The sequence below is a fragment of the Beta vulgaris genome, chromosome 5 (genome assembly GCF_026745355.1).
Source record: "Beta vulgaris subsp. vulgaris cultivar EL10 chromosome 5, EL10.2, whole genome shotgun sequence".
NCBI classification, from domain to species: domain Eukaryota; kingdom Viridiplantae; phylum Streptophyta; class Magnoliopsida; order Caryophyllales; family Amaranthaceae; genus Beta; species Beta vulgaris.
In genome coordinates, this window is record NC_079206.1 from 2,685,632 (window position 1) to 2,705,340 (window position 19,709).

Consider the following 19,709-nt stretch of genomic DNA (forward strand, 5'->3'; position numbering starts at 1 on the left):
ACAGGCTATTGTAAATTTCAAGAGTTGGTGAACATGAACTTGGACATACAAAAAAAAAAAGAAAGTCTATTAATGGTTACTATCTCTAGCTTGATTTTCGTGTCAAAATTAGATATTTTGGACATAAGCTAGTTGTTGGATTCGGATGATACCCCGATTAATCTAATAAGATAAAAATGATGTATAATTTAGGTTTGACACATTGTCACATACACAAATCATAATTGAGTGATAAAACCAATGACATTACAAATTAAAGGAAGAAGTTACGAGTTCAATACCTTGTATGCAATTGTTTTTTTGATGATTTTCTAAAGGAATGTCATGATAGCATATAAATATCATATTAGAGCTAAAACGAATATAGTCTACTTTCCTCTTCGATCCAAAAAACCTAATCCAATTTTAGCGAGTTTAAGCAAAATACGATTCAACATAAAAAGTAGGATTAACCAAAATCCTAACTTGTCCCCACCAATAATCTCACTTCTAAATATCTAATATCATAAACTAGATACAACAACATAAATGGATAAGCCAACAAAAAAAATAATGCTACTAAAAAGTTAGTACAGTCGTACCCTAGCAAGCGCTTCTTCCTCGCGCTAATTAGCGCCGGAACGTTGCAACCGTAAAACCACCATCTTACGATCCATATTATTTCTGTATATTTTACTCTCCAATTTCTTTCCCTCTCTATATATGTATACACTTCTCCTACAAACTTTCTCTGTTTTTCCTCCTCTGATAACTACATGTTCGATTCTTCCGCGTAAAAAACTCTAATTCTCTCGTCGAGAGAAAGAAGAGGAGGAACAAAACATCTTCATCTTCTTCGATTATCATCTTCTAGGGGTTCTTCTTCGAAATCGTCGTTGATTTTACAGAAAACCTTGAAGAGAGAGAAAAAATGGCGTCGGAAGATGTGAAACAACGAGGCGAAGCAGCTGCAGTTTCGACGATCGTAAATTTGGCGGAAGAAGCGAAAGCTGCTACTGAAGGCGTTAAATCTCCAAGTCATGCTCTTATTAGTATTTCTAAATCTCTTGCTGCTGGCGGTATTGCTGGTGGAGTGTATGTTTTTCTCTCTCTATGATTTCCTCCTGTTTTTTGTTTTTTTCGTTTCATTTTGGTAGCGTTTGAATTGAATTTGATTGATAAGTTTTGACGTTTTTATGCGTTGTATTAGTATTTGATTAGTGTTAATTATCGTCGAATTGATGTATTAGTTCATGTTTTGGAAATTTGGTTATGGAATTGATGGTGTGACTGCTACTGTTAGCGTGAAGTTTTTGACGAAACACTGAAAGTTGTTGAGGTTGATTAGGAGAGATTGCTGTGTTTTTCTGTTTTTATGTTAGTTTTGTTGAATTTCATTTTTAGTGAATTGAAGTTGATTCAATTTTTGATGCGTTGTATACTTGTATTAGTATTTGATTAGTGTTAATTATCGTCAAATTGATGTATTAGTTCATGTTTTGGAAATTTGGTTCTGGAATTGATTGTGTGACTGCTACTGTTAGCGTGAAGTTTTTGACGAAACACTGAAAGTTGTTGAGGTTGATTAGGAGAGATTGCCGTGTTCTTCTGTTTTCATGTTAGTTTTGTTGAATTTCATTTTTAGTGAAGTGAAGTTGATTCAATTTTTGAGGTTTTGATCCGTATGTTGTGTATTACTGGAGCTCTTAGTTTTGCTTTTTTGTTGATTTTGAACAGACTTGTTTGAAGTATGTTATAGAAGAACTGAGGTTTTAATATGTGGTGTAATTTGATTTGAAAAGTGATCATAGTTGTTTACTTGTATCGACCTTTAACTCTAAAGAGTGTTAAATGAAAGAATTGTGGACAAAAAATTATGTTAATTAGCTTTGAAATGTGAAAACTTGTTATCTTGTCATGTAGTAGTATGACGAGTTTAACTCTCGTGCATTTGATCGCAGGTCACGTACAGCAGTTGCTCCTCTAGAACGGTTGAAAATTTTGCTGCAGGTGAGTTTACTCATACTGCTGCTGTTTCTAAAAAATTTAAAATAAAAAGACGTTACTGTCACTTTGATCCAGGAGATTTTCATATTTAATATCTTATTTTTCGTTGTTCTCCTGCTATAATTGGAAGCGGAGAAGTCGCGTCATCTGCGTAGACTACAAAGTATACTTACGGTTTCATACTCTTTAGTTCAATCTTATACCATTGAGATTCTGTGCAACCATTCCTCCACACTACGAGTCTACTGCCTCCATTTTAATTTATACTCTCATCTTACCTGGATTTTTTCTTTTTTTTGGTTTGTGGTCATCTCTGTTTGTTTGTAAATGGCTTATCAGTTCCTCTTTAAAAAATGAAACCAATGGAAATTTGACTCCAGCTTCCTGTTTAATCTTCAGAGTGTATCAGTCAGTAGTCGGTGAGTGGAAAGTTGACTTAGTTATGATCTTTGAAACTTTGACTTCTAAATTTTTAGAATTAAATAGTTTGTACTATAAAATTATTCCTTACCAATTCGTCTACAGAAGTATTTCATAAAAGTAATTTTCTCTGTGACAAGAGAAGATTTTAATCTGAGTTTGTTTGCGTGAGAAAAGCATGAAGAGTAAAAAAGAACAGGTACTAGTAAAATGCCAAATATGTTTTGCAGGCCTGCTTCTTATCATTATGGACAAGGAAAAAAAACAAGAACTTCCTTTCTATATTTAGCTGTTCGTTTTTCCTGTAAAGAACCCTGGATAATCAAAGATATTGTAATGTTGTGTTTCATTAGTGAAAATATACCTGATGAATTACGTTTGTTTGCAAGTGAGTGTCCATGGCAAGGTCATTCCACAGAGAAGCTACTACTTGGAGCAAGGGGAAATACGGTGTTTCTCCTCCATGTACTGAGATCAGAAGTGCACAAGTGATTAATGCTTGTATTTGATGTTTATTACTGGATGATCTGATATGAAGCCATTCAAAATCAGCATGTGATATATTTGCATCCCAAATTTGTAATGGTTTTGCTGATGTTATTTGTCCTAATGGATATCCGACCAGAGTTAGTCACTTTGGGCGTTTAACAGAACTATTGCTGATCTGGACTTAAAAAGCTAAAGGTATTTCTTTGACAGTATGCTGGTTTTGTTATTCTCAGGTTCAAAATCCTCACAGCATCAAATACAACGGAACAGTTCAGGGTTTGAAATATATATGGCAGACTGAAGGACTTCGTGGTCTATTCAAAGGGAACGGCACTAACTGTGCTCGTATTGTTCCAAATTCAGCAGTCAAGTTTTTTAGTTACGAGCAGGCATCAAAGTATGTTCTATGACTTACGATGCACAAAAGATTGATGTCAATTTCAGTTTTTTCTTGTAATTTTAGGCCTTTTCACTTTTACCATGCATCAAATTCCAGCATCAATTCACTGTTTGCTGGACTAGTAGGAAATAAAGGATTTTATAGTTAGTAGTGAACCTCTGGTATTTTGACTGGGTTAATACTGCTAAACCAATATTTTAGGTAGAAAATGTTAGTGTGCATCTGTGGAGAGCTCACGTTTAAGCCCTTTCACATGAAACTTCTCTTTGTTGGAGAGTACATGTAGACCCTTATCTAATCTTATACAATAAACCCAGTAGCGAAGAAGTGAAACTTATGAAGCTAAATGCTATTGTATTAATTATTTTCGCATTGATTTCTGAAGATGGCTTCTTTGAATCTACTGATGGCATGTTTTTCATCAAACAGGGGAATTCTGTGGCTTTATCGGCAGCAAACTGGAAATGGTATGAGCAAGAGCAATTTCTGCTGCATACAGCTGCCATTTTGCTCATAGACAGCCTTACCTAGAATTGTTTTGATCTTGCTAGTTCTCTTCCTAGCTGTCGCTCTATTTCCTTTTACAGGATGTCATAGATATAGTTGTATATGAGAGAAGAGAGAGGTGTGGGGGGGGGGGGGAGCATACAATGACTCCTTTTCACGTATAGTAATCCTTGATCTAACACTAACTATGTTCTTCATTGTGTGCATCTGAGAGAGTGTTTTACTTTTTTAAAAGCTTTAATTTGGGGCGATGTCAGAAGTTGAGTATTAACCAGCCAAGATCAACTCGAGAATTTTTAAGTAGAGCTCGGCTCAAGCTTAAAGCTCGACGAATAAATTGGGTTCAGCTCGAGGCTCGAATTGAGCCCAAGTTTGAAAATTTAGTAATAAAATGCTTTTTGCTAGCGTAGTGGCTAACTAGCTAACTTGCTGCTTAATTTTTTTTAACATTTTCTATTAGTTGATGCTAATTTGATGTAATCAATGCATGGTTATGATAAGAATTAATCAAAGTCCCACCGAACAAAGTTTTCTGGACTTTAGAAGACATTAACTGTCTGATTACAATGAGGCAATGGAAGGTTCATTTGCGTATTCAGTGGATTCTAGATTCTAGAATGTTTGGATACACACCTTTATCTTATTTGAGTCTGTTATTTAATAATTCACTTCAACCTACTTACTTGGAGAATATTCCTACTGGCTGCTCGACTTGTCAGGTATATGAGGTAAATTTGATTAAAAGCAACACGAGAACCTATCACAAACGAAGGGGGCAGAGATGATGGTGATGGTGATGGTGATGTGTTGATGGCAGGTGAGGGATCCCTTTGCTCAATCGAATAGAAGAAACCATTCCTTGTGATAAGCTTGAAACTGGTCTTAAAGCATAGGCTAGGCAAGGAAGCTCTCCTGCAACTCGATAATACTCGGCAAAGGCCATAGAAAAACTTCTAACATGGGCAATATATAGGATATGTAATCGCTAAAGCGAAGATTTTGGAAGGAAGCATAAGCAAGAGCTGGCTTTGTTCAAGCTGAGGAAGGGCTACTAGCTAGGCTAGCTGCTTTGTTTTTTCTAAGTTCTAGTTGTTGTTTTAAAAATGGAAAAATAATAATCCAACCTTTCAGAATTGATTATGGTATGTAATCGCTAAAGCGAAGATTTAGGATATAGTCAAGGGGATGCCCTTTTATGATATAGCAACTCCTGGGTGAATCCAAGATTATTCGGGATAGTCTTGTGGCTTGCTCTCAAATACACTTAGAAAGTGCCCATAGGAGTTTAGGCGTGCCGAACTGATAGAAGCCAAGCAGCGTCAACACGAGTCTGTTTATTACTTTATCGCTATATGGATCAATCTGGAACTATCCTGCGAGCAAGAGTTGTTTGAAGCGCGAGAACTTAAGATGTGCATCAATTGTTTTGAATATGAGTTGTCTCACATCTTGGCTTCTTGAAAAATCCTTGGGATCTTAGTTCTATATGATTCCAGAATTGGATCTACTGTCAAGGATTGTTAAAGGACAGCCAATGAGAGTCTGCAAAGATGATTAATGCTTTCGTTAGTGGTTATGCAAGATCTATCAGCAGAGGAATCCTTTTCCGAATCTTTCACCATTTTAACCCCCGGATTCCCACTTCCATAGCTACAGGCATAGCTGTGAGATCCTGTCCGGTTCTCCTCAACCCATCCACAGAGCAAAGCCTTTGAACCTGCAGTCACTACTGCAATTGCGTGATGCAGACTTGCAGGTGTTTGGTTTGGTGCAGCTGGTGACACTTTTTGGTCTTTGAACCTATAGTGCCACTACTTAAGTTGAATTTTTCATAGTTGTTGAACAGAGCCATTGACACAGATGCTAGAAAGAGGGGGGGGGGGGTATAGGAACTGTGACAAAGCATTTAAGGTCTTTTGAATCTGATTTCTTCAGGAAAAATCTTACACCACCGCCTTCCATTTTCAAATAATTGTTTTTATTATTTTGGTCAGTTGTCCTGCGAACTTAAATGCAAAATTTATCCCAGCCTACTCAAGAACTCTCCTTCTTGCACACTCTCTTCACATACATGTGATGTGGGGCCCTCCACTAGTTCTCTCTCTTATGTGATCAATTTTTATTCTCACTTTTACTCTATCTATTACACTCCACCACTTTTTACTCCTAATATGCGTACCCAAACTTAACAGGATACTTGATTGAGGGTGGAGGAACTATGTCGCAACTCTTGTCATCTTATGTAGAGTAGTGATGTACTTCTAGAGTTCTAAGTTTAGGTGTACTTTCTGATAGGGAAGTATGTTAAGTTTTATCTTGCAAAAAAAACAGTCCGCTATTTGTTTATAATTATTGTTACTCGACATTTTCTTTGGTTTGGTTTATCGCCTAATTAACTAATACAGGGTCATTGTTATCTCGAGATGCTTTGGATATACTATAAACGAACTGGATGGTGATGTTATGTTCTGCAGAGAAGACATGGATTTATCTTTGCATGGTTATTTGCAGAGGATGCTGAACTCACTCCTGTGCTACGTCTCGGAGCGGGAGCATGTGCTGGAATTATTGCCATGTCAGCAACTTACCCTATGGATTTGGTCAGAGGCAGGCTGACTGTTCAGGTATTAAATTGAGCTGTCTTCACCAATCGTATCCATAAGTAGTCATTTTGTTCACTTAAATATACTTCTATTGTTTTTGCAGACCGATAAATCTCCTCAACAGTACAGAGGGATATACCATGCTCTTACAACTGTTTTCCGTGAAGAGGGTGCCCGGGCCTTGTACAAGGGGTGGCTCCCTTCCGTGATTGGTGTGGTAAGTAATATCTGAATGGTGTGTAGGTTTTTTGCATTTATGATCTAAGACGGCTCCTTGCTTTGTTGTGAGAGAGAATATTGTCAATTAGTAACTTGATGTAGATCTTTTGGAAGTTTCCCTGCATTCTTGTTTAGATAGTATAAGTAGTGCATCTGAACTTCTAAATTGTTGATTTCTTTCGTGTTCCCTGTCTTCGATTTTGAAATATTGTTATACATGTCAATTTTATCACCTACTGGTCTGCATTGATACTAAATCTCGTATGGTAGTTGCTACATATGGTATTTTTTTGTGGTATCTTTCTCAATAAAGCATGGATCAGAATTCGTTACTAAATATGTACTTTTTCCAGATTCCAAATTTAATAATCACAATTCACATTATCCTAAACCCTCATAATTAGATACAACACAGTTTAGCCAGGAGACTCTTTATTATGTTGGGCGGTTTCATTAGTCAATCATCCAATTTTTAATAAGAGTATATTTGAAAGGCAACTTTTTTGGACATCCTAATATAGTATATGTGATTATCTTTTCCCTGACTGAGGGAGTAATAATTTGAAAGCCAATTATCAAATGCTGCTCAAGTGAAGTCTTCGAATATTACATGTCGTTTGATATATTAGATTCACAGTCACTGTCTAGTACCTAAAACCTGTGGGGTTGATCACAATGTGCAGTCTTTTGTTGAACCTAGAATTCCAGATGTTCTTGCTTTTCTCTTCATCTTTAGATTCCCAGTCACACTATTGTAAATGTTTTGGATCATTACATATGGTGTGATCTTAGCCTGCTTGTTGAAGTTTGAATGTAGAAATGCTGGTTTCTTTATCTGTTTATCTTAATATGACATGGTAGCAGTGTGCTGGAGCAATTTTACCTTTATTTGTTTTCTGGATTTGATAAGCTTGAATATAGTATTTAAAAGAAAATCTTACCTTATTTGAAAGATATAGATCTGCTACTGTGTATCATTTTAGCATCTATCTGTGTCCAATATACCCAGGAGTATCTTTCACAAACGTGTAGTCACTTGAATCTGACCAGAATTATGGCATGTAAGGTTGATGTGAAAGACTGAAGTGTAATATTTTTTCGAGTCTTTTTCACTAATGCAAGTCTAAGGTGAACTGTTATGGTTGGTTCAGGACTTCGCTGCTGTAGTTTGTATTTGGTACTTTCTGATTGGTTGATAGAATGATAGTATATACCACTAGACGGATTGAGGCTTTTACTAATTTTCCGGCATTTTGACCCTCCCCCCTCTTTTTATCTGTCGTCCCATTTTCCTTAGTTTGTCTCTCTTCATTTTTGTTTCTCCTCAACTTCATTTACTCTATTCGTTCCCCTCATTTGCTTTAGATTCATAGGCTAAACCCCCCTCAAATATCATTAAAAAAAACAATGAGCAACAAGAGGAGAGAGACTGGTTTTGATTTTTGGGCTACCAGCATGCTTCTTCGTTTTAAGAATCGTATTTTTCGGCTCGTAAGCTAGCTTTGTTTTCTCTTCTATTTTCGATTCTTCTTTCCAGTGTGTTATGTTTCTGAATCCTTTGGCTTGGAAATTTGTTCTGATAAAGCAGAGAGAGGAAAATCAAAGGATAACGAAGGAAAAAGGGTAATTCCAGGTTTAAAACTTTGGTCAAAGTGCCGGATTTGTCAAGTGTTTTTTTCCATTTATCTCATAATATATGACGTTGCAACAACTATTTTTTTCACTAATGTAGTTTCTGCAAAAAGTGTTCTACACTTCTATTATGTTGTTTACGACATCTTTCCATTTAATTATCAGAATATGAGGGCTCCAAGACTTGCAACAGTGTGCTGTAGTATTTTGGCCTTTATTGATTTTTGGATTTATTAAGCTGGAACATCATAAAAAAAGAAGGGAAAAAAATCATCTTTCATTTAAGGCACCTTTCAGAAACTTGTAATTTCTTAAATCTGACCAGAAGTATACATATTACATAGTTTTATATATGTGGTTTTTGTTAGAGTGTATAAACCTTTTTAGTCTTCCTTTTCTGGTGCATGTTCATCGGACTTTGGTGCTGTTGCTTTGTAGTTGATGCTCATTAGTTGGTTGCTGGTATGATAAGCATTGTGGATCTTATATTATCTGATGTGTAAATAAATTCTGTGTGTTGATTTACCAAGTGCTTTCTGTTATCTGCAGATACCATATGTGGGTCTCAATTTTGCTGTATATGAATCTCTGAAGGACTATTTGGTCAAAGAAAACCCATTTGGGCTTGTCCAGGACAAAGAATTGAGTGTGACTACGAGGCTTGCATGTGGTGCTGTTGCTGGAACTATTGGCCAGACTGTTGCTTATCCTCTTGATGTTGTACGCCGAAGAATGCAGATGGTCGGCTGGAAAGATGCATCTACAGTTATTACCGGCGATGGAAAAAAGGTTGCACTTGAGTATACAGGCATGGTTGATGCCTTCCGGAAGACAGTTCGGTATGAAGGTTTTCGAGCCTTGTACAAGGGTTTGGTCCCTAATTCAGTAAAGGTCAGTGTAGTAGTTGTCCTTTTCCCTTTATTCTGCATGCTTCCATTGCATTGCTTGACCAACAAGTGCTTGGATCAACTAGTAAAAGGGCTGTCTAGCCTAACCAAATTATTGGCCTAAAACGACAACACTTGAGCCTTCATGGTTTGCAGATTAGTTGGAATCTAGTAGGCTTTAGATTATTGGCTGCTTTTCTTACTTTTAGAAAGAAATTCATCGCTTGTTTAGTTATTTTGGTTTTTATCTCACTTTAGTAATATGGTAATTATTTCAGGTGGTTCCATCCATTTCAATTGCATTTGTCACATATGAAGTCGTGAAAGATTTACTCGGGGTGGAGATGAGAATTTCAGATTGATTCGGAGGAGAATATTCAGTTTCTCTATTAGAGCTTGAGTACACACAGTAAAAGGTAAATAATCACGAAGAATATTCTTTTGTGGTTCATGAGTAGTCTAGACTCATGTGACATCAAGTGCTGGTATTTGCCAAGTGATCATCTAAATTACCCTTAGTGATTTTACCCCTTCAGTAATCTGAATAAAAATAGCTTGTACCACTAGCCTAGATTTTCTAGGATATTATGATACCTCGACCCCTTTCTAATAATTTATAGTTTGTTTCACTTCTGTTTAATTATTTATTTTGTTGCCCATATTTAATGGAGATCTTTTGTGGATTAGAGTAACATTTGTTAAACAACTATTGGATTTTGCACCTGTAAAATAGTGATTGCAAGTCACATAATGAACTGTTTGGATTATTTTATGTTCTCATTACAAACATTAAAGTCTTCGAGGTTGATAGTTGTTTATTATGATAGTGCTGTCAGTTAGTATTGTGGTTCGTTCTGTTTGGAGATCATCTTCTTGCACCATGGAGAGGCAAATACCTCTTATTTTGTGCCGAAAACGTGGGCCTAACTGAGGCTTTTATCTCAGGAATGCAGTCTGGGGATATTGCCCGGTGGAGGGGGATTGTGATGGTTCCGATTCCTCGGAGGACCATATGGGAGGTGCGTGGTGAAACCACCAAACCAACCCCCAAATCCTTGTGTCTCAATTCTAAATGAAACTAGAGGTTGAGACTTTGAGTTAAGGTACAAAGTTTAGGAAGAAAAAGCAAAAACTATCTGGAGATGACCGAATAAATAATACAATCAAGGCATTTATTTTGATATCAGGTAAAAGAATTTAATCCAGTCCCAGATACCCAGATTGAATACACACACAAAAATCTCTACATGTTCAGAAGACAGGCACCAAAAATCTCTACATTCAAAAAGACAAAGACAAGGATATACACCCTATATATTACACACATGACAATCCCCCCTCCCCTTCCCCCCCGACTGACACAGTAAAACAATAATTAAAAGCCAAAATTGAAATGCATATGACCCTCCGCAAACAAAATTACCGAAAAGTTTTCTTCTATCTAATCTGCCTTTTCTGTGAAGTTGTCTTGGAGACGATCTTCTTCAGCTCATCGTACTGGGCCCACACATTATCACACCACAAGCACAGCTGCATTATGGCTTGACGTTTCTCCTCTGCGAGGGTAAGTAGCCGCTCATCTCTCTCTTTCAATCCCCTGTCCATCTCTCCTACTGCCTTCTTCAGCTCGCTTACTTCGGTAAATAACTTATCTTTTTCTCCCTTTTCACTGTCAGCCTGAACTTCCAACTTACTGATCTTATTTCTCATCATTGTTCCTTCTTCTCTCTCATTCTTTAGTTGTTCAGTCAGAGTGCTTAGTTGCTCCTTTAACTGCTCGCTCTCAACATTCTTCCCTATGGCACAATGCTTCAAAATTTGAACCTCTTCCGAAATATGAAAGATGATGCTGGAGAACTTCTCATGATCCTCCTCAAACTTACTCGTGATGGATTCCATTCCAGCAAGTGATTTTTTCACATTTTCTGAGAGAGTGATAATCATTCCACAATAAGCTTCATTATTTGCAGCAAGTACTTCAGATAGCCTAGCAATCTTGTCTTCTAGCTCTTTGCACTCTTCTTGATATTTCTGCTCCGCAATCTTGAAACTCTCTTCTCTTTCACTTAGTAGTTGTTCTGTGACCCTGAGTTTTTGGTTTGCTAGACGAAGCTGGACTTCAATTGTGCGGGTTTTCTCCCAAGCAGTCTTTTCTTCATCTATAGCCACCTCTAGGTCTCTTTTCAGATCTTCAACTAGTACCTCGAGCTCCAAAATTTTCTCATCTTTTGATTCTGAATCCATGCTCAAATCTTCCTTCAATACCTTAAGCTTTCTTTCTGCTTCCTGGAGTTCCACCTCACTCTCTTGAACACGGGTTTCAAGATGCTCGCACTGCTCCTTGCTATTGTTCAATTCATCCTCTAATTCTTTTGATATCCTGATATAATCTTCAATTTTGCTTTTAAGTTCAGCATTCTCGGTTTCTAGCAGGTTCAGGTCCTTGATATATTCCTCTTTCTCCTTCTCAATCTGTGCCTCCATCTGGCTTTTTAAGTTTTGAATTTCTTCAGATTCCTGCTTCAAATTGCCGATCTCTGTCATTAAAGCTGCAATTTTGGAAGATGCTTCATTTTCTCCATCCTCTAGCCTTCTTTGGATGACAGATGACTCATCTTCTTTCTCCTGTAATACCTTCTCTAGCTCCTGAATCCTGTCTTGTAACCTTGATATCTCCTCTTTTAGTTGAGTGGTCTCATTGCTGCTTGACCTAGATTGCTCTTCCAGTCCTGTTTTGTGGCTGTTTAGCGTTTCCACTTCCAGATCTCGGCCCTTCAACTTGGCTTCAAGAGTCTCCTTTTCTTCAAAAAATTGTTTCAGAAGAGCATCGCTGCTAGTTAGTTTCTCGTGCAAACCTTCTACTTGTATCCGATACTCCGCAATATCTTCATCTTTTCTCTCAAGATCCAATTTCATCTCTCTTTCCTGAAATTGTAAGGTCTTCAGTTCTTTCTCCAATGAGGTGATCTGGTCCTGTAGTTCCTTGATTTGATCTGATGCTTCACTATTTCTTCCTGCCAGCTGTTCCTCCAGTTGACTTTTCTCAGCATGTAAATTTTCTATTTCTTTTTTATAATTGTTTAATTCTTCAGTTTTCGAATTTGACTCATTCTCAGCAACCTCCAGTTTATTCTGGAGAGAAGATATCTGCTCTTCTATCTCCTTTGACTTCATCTCCACTTGTGAAATCTGCTCCCTCAACTCTGCTACCTCCTCAGTTAACTGTCTGGCTTCTTCTGATTTACTTTCAAACTGATCATCTTTTTCTCTTTTTTCACTCATCAATGTCTCCAATTCCAGTTTCAAACTGTTTATCTGCTCCTCCATCGCCTTTGTTTGTTCTGAAGCTCCAGTTGTATGTGCATCATGCATCTCCCTCAGGGATGAGAATTCTATCTCCCGTGCAGCCAATTTTTCATTGGAGTTGGTATGCTCTGTTTTCAGCTCTTCCATGGTTGCCCGTGTGTGTTGGAGTTCATCAGTAATTTGAGAAATTTTCAGGGAAAGAGATTGATTTTCCTCTTCGGCAGCTTTCATTGAATCCTTTAGCTTTTCTGTTTCTTGTTGTGACGATTCTAGTTCCAGTTTCAAAGTGCTTGTCTGTTCCTCCAGTGCCTTGATTTGTTCCGAAGCTCCAGTTGTATGTGCATCATGCTTCTCACTTAGATCCGAGAAATCTCTTTCCCGCTCGGACAATTTTTCATTGTAGTTGTTACACTCTGCTTTCAGCTCTTCCACGGAATCCTGTGCTAGCTTGAGTTCATCAGTCATCTGTGAAATTTTCAGACAAAGAGATTGATTTTCCTCTTCAGCAGCTTTCATTGATTCCTTCAACTTTTCTGTTTCTTGTTGTGACGAGTCTAGTTCCAGTTTCAAATTGCTTGTCTGTTCTTCCAGTGCCTTTATTTGTTCCGAAGCTCCAGTTGTATGTGCGTCATGCCTCTCGCTTAGATCCGAGAACTCTCTTTCCCGCTCGGACAATTTCTCATTGTAGTTGCTACACTCTGTTTTCAGCTCTTCCATGGAATTCTGTGCTAGATTGAGTTCATCAGTCATCTGTGAGATTTTCAGAGAAAGAGATTGATTTTCCTCTTCAACAGCTTTCATTGACTCCTTCAACTTCTCTGTTTCTTGTTGTGACGAGTCTAGTTCCAGTTTTATTAGAGACGTTTCTTGCACAAGAGTCTCCAATTTAAGTTCAAGGCTCTTTTTCTCACTTCGCAACTGATCGACCTCGCCTTTTAGGTTTTCAACATTTTTGTTTTCTTCTTCATATCTTTCGATGGCTTCTTCTTTCTCAGTGGCTAGATTCTCTTTCCCTTTGATCAGTTCTTCAATTTGTTGACTCATTACAGCTTCTGTCTTGACAGAGTTCTCTAATTTCGATTTTAGTTCCTCTAATCTTTGAACCTCCACTTTCAAATCTTCTACAGTTCTGTCTGAATCTTGTTGCTTGGTTAATACTTCCTTGTACTCTGATTCAAGAGCGATTTTCTCATTGCATATAGCGGCCAGCTCATTCTTAAGATCTGCAACTTCGAGTTTTGATGCTTCAAGCTCTTGTTGGAGTCCACTAATGGCTTTATTTTCATCTTCTAATTTTCCATTTTTGCTTCCTTTTCCCTTGGAGGAATGATCAGAGTCAGAGTCAGAATCTGAGGACGACGAAAATTTCTCCTTTTCTTCCTCTCGCCGTGGCTTGTCAACCTTCTCCTTCAGTTTTCCAGTGAGATGATCATAGTGAGAAAAGAGTGATTCATACTGTTTATGAAAATCCTCAATCAGTTCAGCAATGGGGCCTTTTTTTGATCCATCATTTTCTTCGTGGGTCTCCACAAGGTTCAGTAATTTTTTCTTCTTCTCTTCCATATCTGCAAACAGCCACAAAACTTGTTAGTTCAGGCATCCAAAACGATTTATACCAGATAAAAAAAAAATCTTATTTTCAGACAAAGGCCGAGTGTTATCCGTTGTAGATAATACTCCGTCTATCCCATTTTAGTTGCCTCAATTTCTCTTCGGGCTTTCCCAATTTAGTTGCAACAACCATTACAGCAATCTTCTTTTCATTTTTTCAATTGTGCAGAAAGTGTTTGTGCAACTAAAATGGGATGGGGGAAGGAAAAAGAAAGAACCGCTGATTGGTCTTAGCTCAATTTATTTGATCCTTTGACAAGGAGACATGATTACTGTTGTTACGATGACTCGATGAGGACATAGTGAGAAATATTCAAATTGTTGGATGATAAACTTACAATATGATAGATAGTGGAAATGTCTTTTCTCAATAACAGAGAAATCAAGACATTCTCGGATTCTCCGATTACAGCCTTCTCCTTTGCAGAGCACATTTATAAGCAATGCCCTCATTATTGGATAGCCAAGTACTAACACCCTAATAGGCAGACTATGAACCTACAGATGACGCATAGGCCACCGGAAAGCAGCAGTTTTAAGGGCAATTTTGCATGCTTAAGGAGCATACCTTTTCGGGTTTGTTTCAGTTTCTCATGCTGTTCAGGATCAGTATGCTTTTGGAAAAATGATTTTATGAGTTGTCTCTTCTTTGCCATCTTGTCTAGCTTTTCACCTCAACTTTTCCTTAGCTTCTATACATCCAATGAGGCAAAACAGGAGAGCTTGAGTACCTGGGTTAAAAAATAGAATAACAAGTTTGTTTTACTGTCAGCTGCAAATAGAAGATTCAGGTCTTGTTTTGATATATACAGGTAGATTTTTGATTACATATTGTATGCTTTCTGATCACACCATATACCAGAAAATGCCACCTTATCGCCCACTGGAATTTCATTATATATGTAAGGGATATAATTAGCTTCTAGCTATCCTCAAATAGAAAAAGAGTTGCATTTTGATTTTAGACTTTAGGTGTCGTCTGTGTCGACCCACCTTTTCTTGGTTGGTCAACATCACATTAAGCATAGAGGATCAAAACCTTCCCTCTTATTCTCCCGTTTCATTTTAATTGTTACACTTTAATAATTTATACTATTTACAAGTTTCATTTTGACCATCATGTGTGATTTATACGCGGATGAAAATATACTCATGTGGGATCTTGTTAGATTCATCTTAACATGTATTTTATTAATATGTACTAATAATTTTTACAAATACAAAACTAAATATATATATCCTTAAAGTTTTATATTAGCATGCGTGGCATGCGTGAATAGTGTAAGTATGTTGATTAAAATGAAATAGATTGAGTAGTATAAAATAATTTTATTTCCATATTTGTAAATTTGTTACTCTTATTATTCAACAAAGGAACCAAGAGTGACTAATCTAGTTGTCCTTCATAACCATCCTCATTCACACCAAATGCAAGCATAGGCCATGCGATGTATCAATATCTAATTAGCATCTGTAGATAGTAGAGTTGCCTGCATCTATGATTCCATGTAACATTAGCCAGCTAATTATTGATTGTGATGCAGTGAAGCTTTTAACCATTAAGGGAACAACCTCCCGAACAAATGTCGCACCCGATAAGGCATGTTTTTTGACAGCAAAATGGCAACTGTATGAAAATAGGATATCATGTTCCAGTCACTAATTGTGTAATTAATTAGTTGTATAAAAGCATATTTATAGTCAACTCGATATTCACTTTATTCTAAAATAATCTTCACACTTCAACTTGATACGAAAATCACTTTAATTGATCTGAAAATTAAGAATATGAATAAAAATTTGATGTGCTTAAGATCGGAGAAATATAAATTAAGACAACCAAAAAGTATAACAATTAATTTGGAATGTAGATGGTAAAACATGCGAGGTTGAAAATGGTAAAATCATTTATATATTCTGACCTTAAACTTTAAGATAGGTGTCCACACTTTCTTCAACGAAGTACTAACAAGTCTTCCAAATGCAAATTTCAACCTACAACACCGAAAAATGCCTACCTATCAGTCAAAGATTATCTATATATAAAAACTTCCTTGATATACACAGGAAATCTACTTTTGCAATTCATCCTCCACCACCACCCTCCCAAGAAAAGAAAAGAAACAGATGAAAGGTAAAGCCAACCAAACAATAGATACAATAAAGTCAGAATTTACTTATCTGAAGAATTTCATGAATCGGATTTTTTTTTTTTTTTTTTTTTTTTGGAGGGGAATTTCATAAATTATTATAGCCGAAGACGTCCATGCAACATATATATTGTTGCACCCCCAAACAAACAAAGTTTTAAACGTTTCATATACCTTATTCATCTAATCTACCTATTACAACAAACTATGCCTTAAAGGTACCTATACATAGCAACAATCAGGTAGTATATGAAGAATTGTAGGTCCAGATAGGGACCAAATCACGTTATTCTTTCTTTTTTTTTAAGGTTGACAAGGTAACATATAAAGTAACACATGCAAATACACTTCCATCTTCCCCTTGGATTTTCTCAGAAATACTTTGATCCCTATTATATCAGAAATATAAAAAAAAATACCAAGGATGTCTTGACCTAGTGATTAAGATTGATGTGCTGCGAACGATATGTTACAGGTTCGAATCCCCCTTCCTATTCTTTGTATTGTCTTCGTGGTTCATATCATACGTGAAGCGTATAAATTATATTATGTCAGAAAGAACACCTTAGTCCTAACCCTGATAGCATAATGGAAAAACTCATTTATGTGAGAGGACATATGATATCATATCCCTAATAGCATAATGGACAAACTCATTTACTCATCCACCTTGGTCCCTCACAATAATCCTGGAGAGACATTATCACGTAACTGTGGAAAATAAAACTCATCTACCTTAGAGGTGGTTTTGTGCAATTTCATTTAAATGAAAAGTGGTTGTTTTAGTTGGACATAAAAAATTATATTATTTAATAAGCTGTCCTTTAACACATACTTCCTCCGTTTCTTTTTACTCGCTACACTTCTCATTTCACGGACTCCTAGGCAATTTTTGGAGAAGAGAGAGGTAGAGAGTAAAAAGAAAAGGGATCCATGTGGGAAGAGAGAGATAGAGAAAGTTTATTGCCCAAAAAAGAAGTATAGCAAGTAATGGGAAACTTCCCATAATGGAAAATGTAGCGAGTAAAAAAAAACGGAGGAAGTAATTATTTGGTGGATGATGGGAAGTAAAATTTAAAATTGGAAGTCTCACTTACTTGTAGGTAAACAACTTCCTTTATTTTGTAAGTAGAACTTCTTACAAAGTACAACAATTGCCTATATTTTGTTCGACAACAACTTCATATTCTCTCACTTCCGTTGAACTTCAAGTTCCCCATTTTCATATTATTCTATAAAATTTAACATCTTACTCCCTTAGGCCTTAACAACACCATGAGGAAGGATTTCACCCAGTGTAACATAAAGGCAAAAAAAGTTCGTATATTAGGATTGGAATTCCCTAGCTATAGACTTGAATAATTCGCTTCCAATTCGTGGTTCATTAAAATAGGTCAAACCGACAATAATTCGCTAATTTCGGATTGCAATTCGTGGGAAGATTAGGCAATTACTTAGCTACACAATACATATTTTCCCATACAAAATCGGAAATCACTTGTCTTTCACATGTCTCTACTTTTTTATTGCCGTAATATGTGTGCCAAATCATATATAGTGATTTAAAAAAAAACAAGATGAAATGTTAATTAACTAATGTAAGTAAAACAAATCTACATGCATTATGCATAGGCACTCCTGAAAACACGTACGAACAACGATCAATTGTTCAGGCATCACATTTTAGCTTAAAATAATAGAAAGGTATCCTAAGTTCCCTTCAATTGTTCAACATTTCTGCATATTGTAATCCTATCATTTGACATTTTGACTGATATACTTAAATTGACAAACATCATGTGGTGCCACGTAATGCAACACAAATAGCCAAATCAATCAACAATCATTTTTTTATCAAAAAAAAATAGTACTCCATGAAAACAACTTGAGCATGACAGAAGTGAGTTGTTCTTTTTTGTTATTGTCTACTGTCTCTACTCTATGTTAGTTTTCGAGATCAGTGACATACAAATCCCAAACATACTTCACAGTTCACATGAGATCGTCCATGATAATAATAAACAATTTTGCTTAAATTATAACTGCAGTTAAAAAAAAATCAACCTCAATTTCACTTCTCCAGAAGATATCATCTGAGGTTCTAAATTTAACTTACTCAAAATTCACATAAACAAATATAGTGAAATTTGAAAACATCAAATCCAGAAATTACTTCATGAATTTGGTTAGAAATTCATAAGTTATATAAATCCATCAGAAAAACGAGATGTGAGATACAAGGACAAATTCATCGGAATTTATATGCGTCTAAATTAAATCATTAACGGAATTCAGAATTCTTATATGCATAAAAAATTGATTTCACCTTAAGTAATAAGCTAAGATTAAAAATTAATCGAGTTCATGTAACTGTAAATCGAGAATTTTCAGTTCAAATATTGTAGTAACCGTCAGAATTTCGCTCAAAAAAATCTAAGAGCACAAGAAATATAATCGATAATCAGAGAGTACAAATCTGATAAATAATCAAGAAAAGTGAGATAAAAAGGAACTCAAACAACTTTCCACCTAATCAGAGCAACTTCAGTGAGCACAAAAAGTAGAAATTTCAAAAGAAAAACGTTTCGCAACTTCAAAAGATCGACAACAACAAAACAATTCAAATCAAAATTGATCACGCAACGAAATTTAACACAAAAATCATCTGATCTTAATATAATTGAAGCTGAAGAAAGTAATAATTCGATTGAATTTCCAGAAATTTAGAGGTTACCTGTTTAAAATGAGCTCAAATACTCTACTTCTTCTTCAACAGCAGAAGTTGAATCACTAAGAGAGAGAAAGAGAGGAGAGAGAAAGAAGAGAGATAAAGAAGACAGAGAGTGAGATGAAATTTGCAAAGAGGATTTGTCTGATTTGGAGCCTAAAAGAAAAGAGAAAAAGGCTTAAAAATGACTCGCACCTCATTTGGAGCTTCACAAAAACCAAAATTTCTAATTAATTTTTTTATATTTTGGAATAAGATGATGGAATCTTTGGAGGGTAAGGTTAAGTCTAAAATGCCCTTGATGTTTTGATGTTATTACAAGAATTTTGTTATTATTGGCTGGCAAGCGGCATGGAGACGAGAACTATTGAACATGGTTTAAAGGCCAGTAGGCGGCCTGTGATGACTGCTTAGGGCTGAGAGGGAGATGTTGATAAATCCATCTTGATGTGTTTTATTTATTTATTTATTTATAAACTAGTCTTACATGCACGCAATGCGTGCGATCATGTGTGATAACAAATGAAGTAAAAATAAAATTAATTGGATAAAAAACTGTTTTTATATTTTTCTTTCTCAAAAACTAATGTTCAATTTAAATGTCTTACTTCCCCCCTTTTCCATTCAAATGAAACAGTTAATTATCTTCTTTTCTTCTTCTTTTATTCCTTTTTTTTATTACTAGTTTTTATATGCACGTGATGCGTGCGAAGATACGTAGAAAAATAATTTTTTTTAGGAGATGAAGAAAATTAAATTAATTATTAATTA

General features: G+C 36.0%; 2 protein-coding genes across 4 annotated transcripts; one reads left to right on the plus strand and one right to left on the minus strand.

Moving 5' to 3' along the window:
• Window positions 1-527: 527 nt before the first annotated feature.
• On the plus strand, window positions 528-9,915 carry LOC104892189 (mitochondrial adenine nucleotide transporter ADNT1). 2 transcript variants are annotated; one of them, XM_048645208.2, is made up of 9 exons: window positions 982-1,074; window positions 1,941-1,989; window positions 2,796-2,894; window positions 3,129-3,292; window positions 3,725-3,762; window positions 6,314-6,426; window positions 6,509-6,622; window positions 8,806-9,147; window positions 9,422-9,915. In XM_048645208.2, exons 3-9 carry the CDS (start codon window positions 2,805-2,807, stop codon window positions 9,503-9,505), a joined length of 945 nt encoding a protein of 314 aa, XP_048501165.1. In that variant the 5' UTR covers window positions 982-1,074; window positions 1,941-1,989; window positions 2,796-2,804; the 3' UTR covers window positions 9,506-9,915. The 2 variants fall into 2 exon arrangements, with proteins under 2 accessions (XP_010676334.1, XP_048501165.1); XM_010678032.4 differs by lacking the exon at window positions 2,796-2,894 and having other exon boundaries at window positions 528-1,074.
• A 379-nt stretch (window positions 9,916-10,294) lies between these two features.
• On the minus strand, window positions 10,295-19,119 carry LOC109134984 (COP1-interactive protein 1). 2 transcript variants are annotated; one of them, XM_019249408.3, is made up of 4 exons: window positions 18,945-19,119; window positions 15,983-16,055; window positions 14,629-14,791; window positions 10,295-14,014 (listed from the first exon to the last, which is right to left on the minus strand). In XM_019249408.3, the coding sequence occupies exons 3-4, from the start codon at window positions 14,714-14,716 to the stop codon at window positions 10,581-10,583; spliced, it is 3,522 nt and encodes a 1,173-aa protein (XP_019104953.1). In that variant the 5' UTR covers window positions 14,717-14,791; window positions 15,983-16,055; window positions 18,945-19,119; the 3' UTR covers window positions 10,295-10,580. The 2 variants fall into 2 exon arrangements, with proteins under 2 accessions (XP_019104953.1, XP_019104954.1); XM_019249409.3 differs by lacking the exon at window positions 15,983-16,055.
• Between the last annotated feature and the right edge of the window lie 590 nt (window positions 19,120-19,709).

Coding starts and splice junctions, on each gene's coding strand:
- LOC104892189 (XM_010678032.4), top strand. CDS start 911: ATGGCGTCGGAAGATGTGAAACAACGAGGCGAAGCAGCTGCAGTTTCG. Junction 1,990..3,128: donor GGTTGAAAATTTTGCTGCAG/GTGAGTTTACTC, acceptor TGTTATTCTCAG/GTTCAAAATCCTCACAGCAT. Junction 6,427..6,508: donor GAGGCAGGCTGACTGTTCAG/GTATTAAATTGA, acceptor TTGTTTTTGCAG/ACCGATAAATCTCCTCAACA.
- LOC109134984 (XM_019249409.3), bottom strand. CDS start 14,716: ATGGCAAAGAAGAGACAACTCATAAAATCATTTTTCCAAAAGCATACT. Junction 14,015..14,628: donor ACTGAAACAAACCCGAAAAG/GTATGCTCCTTA, acceptor GGCTGTTTGCAG/ATATGGAAGAGAAGAAGAAA.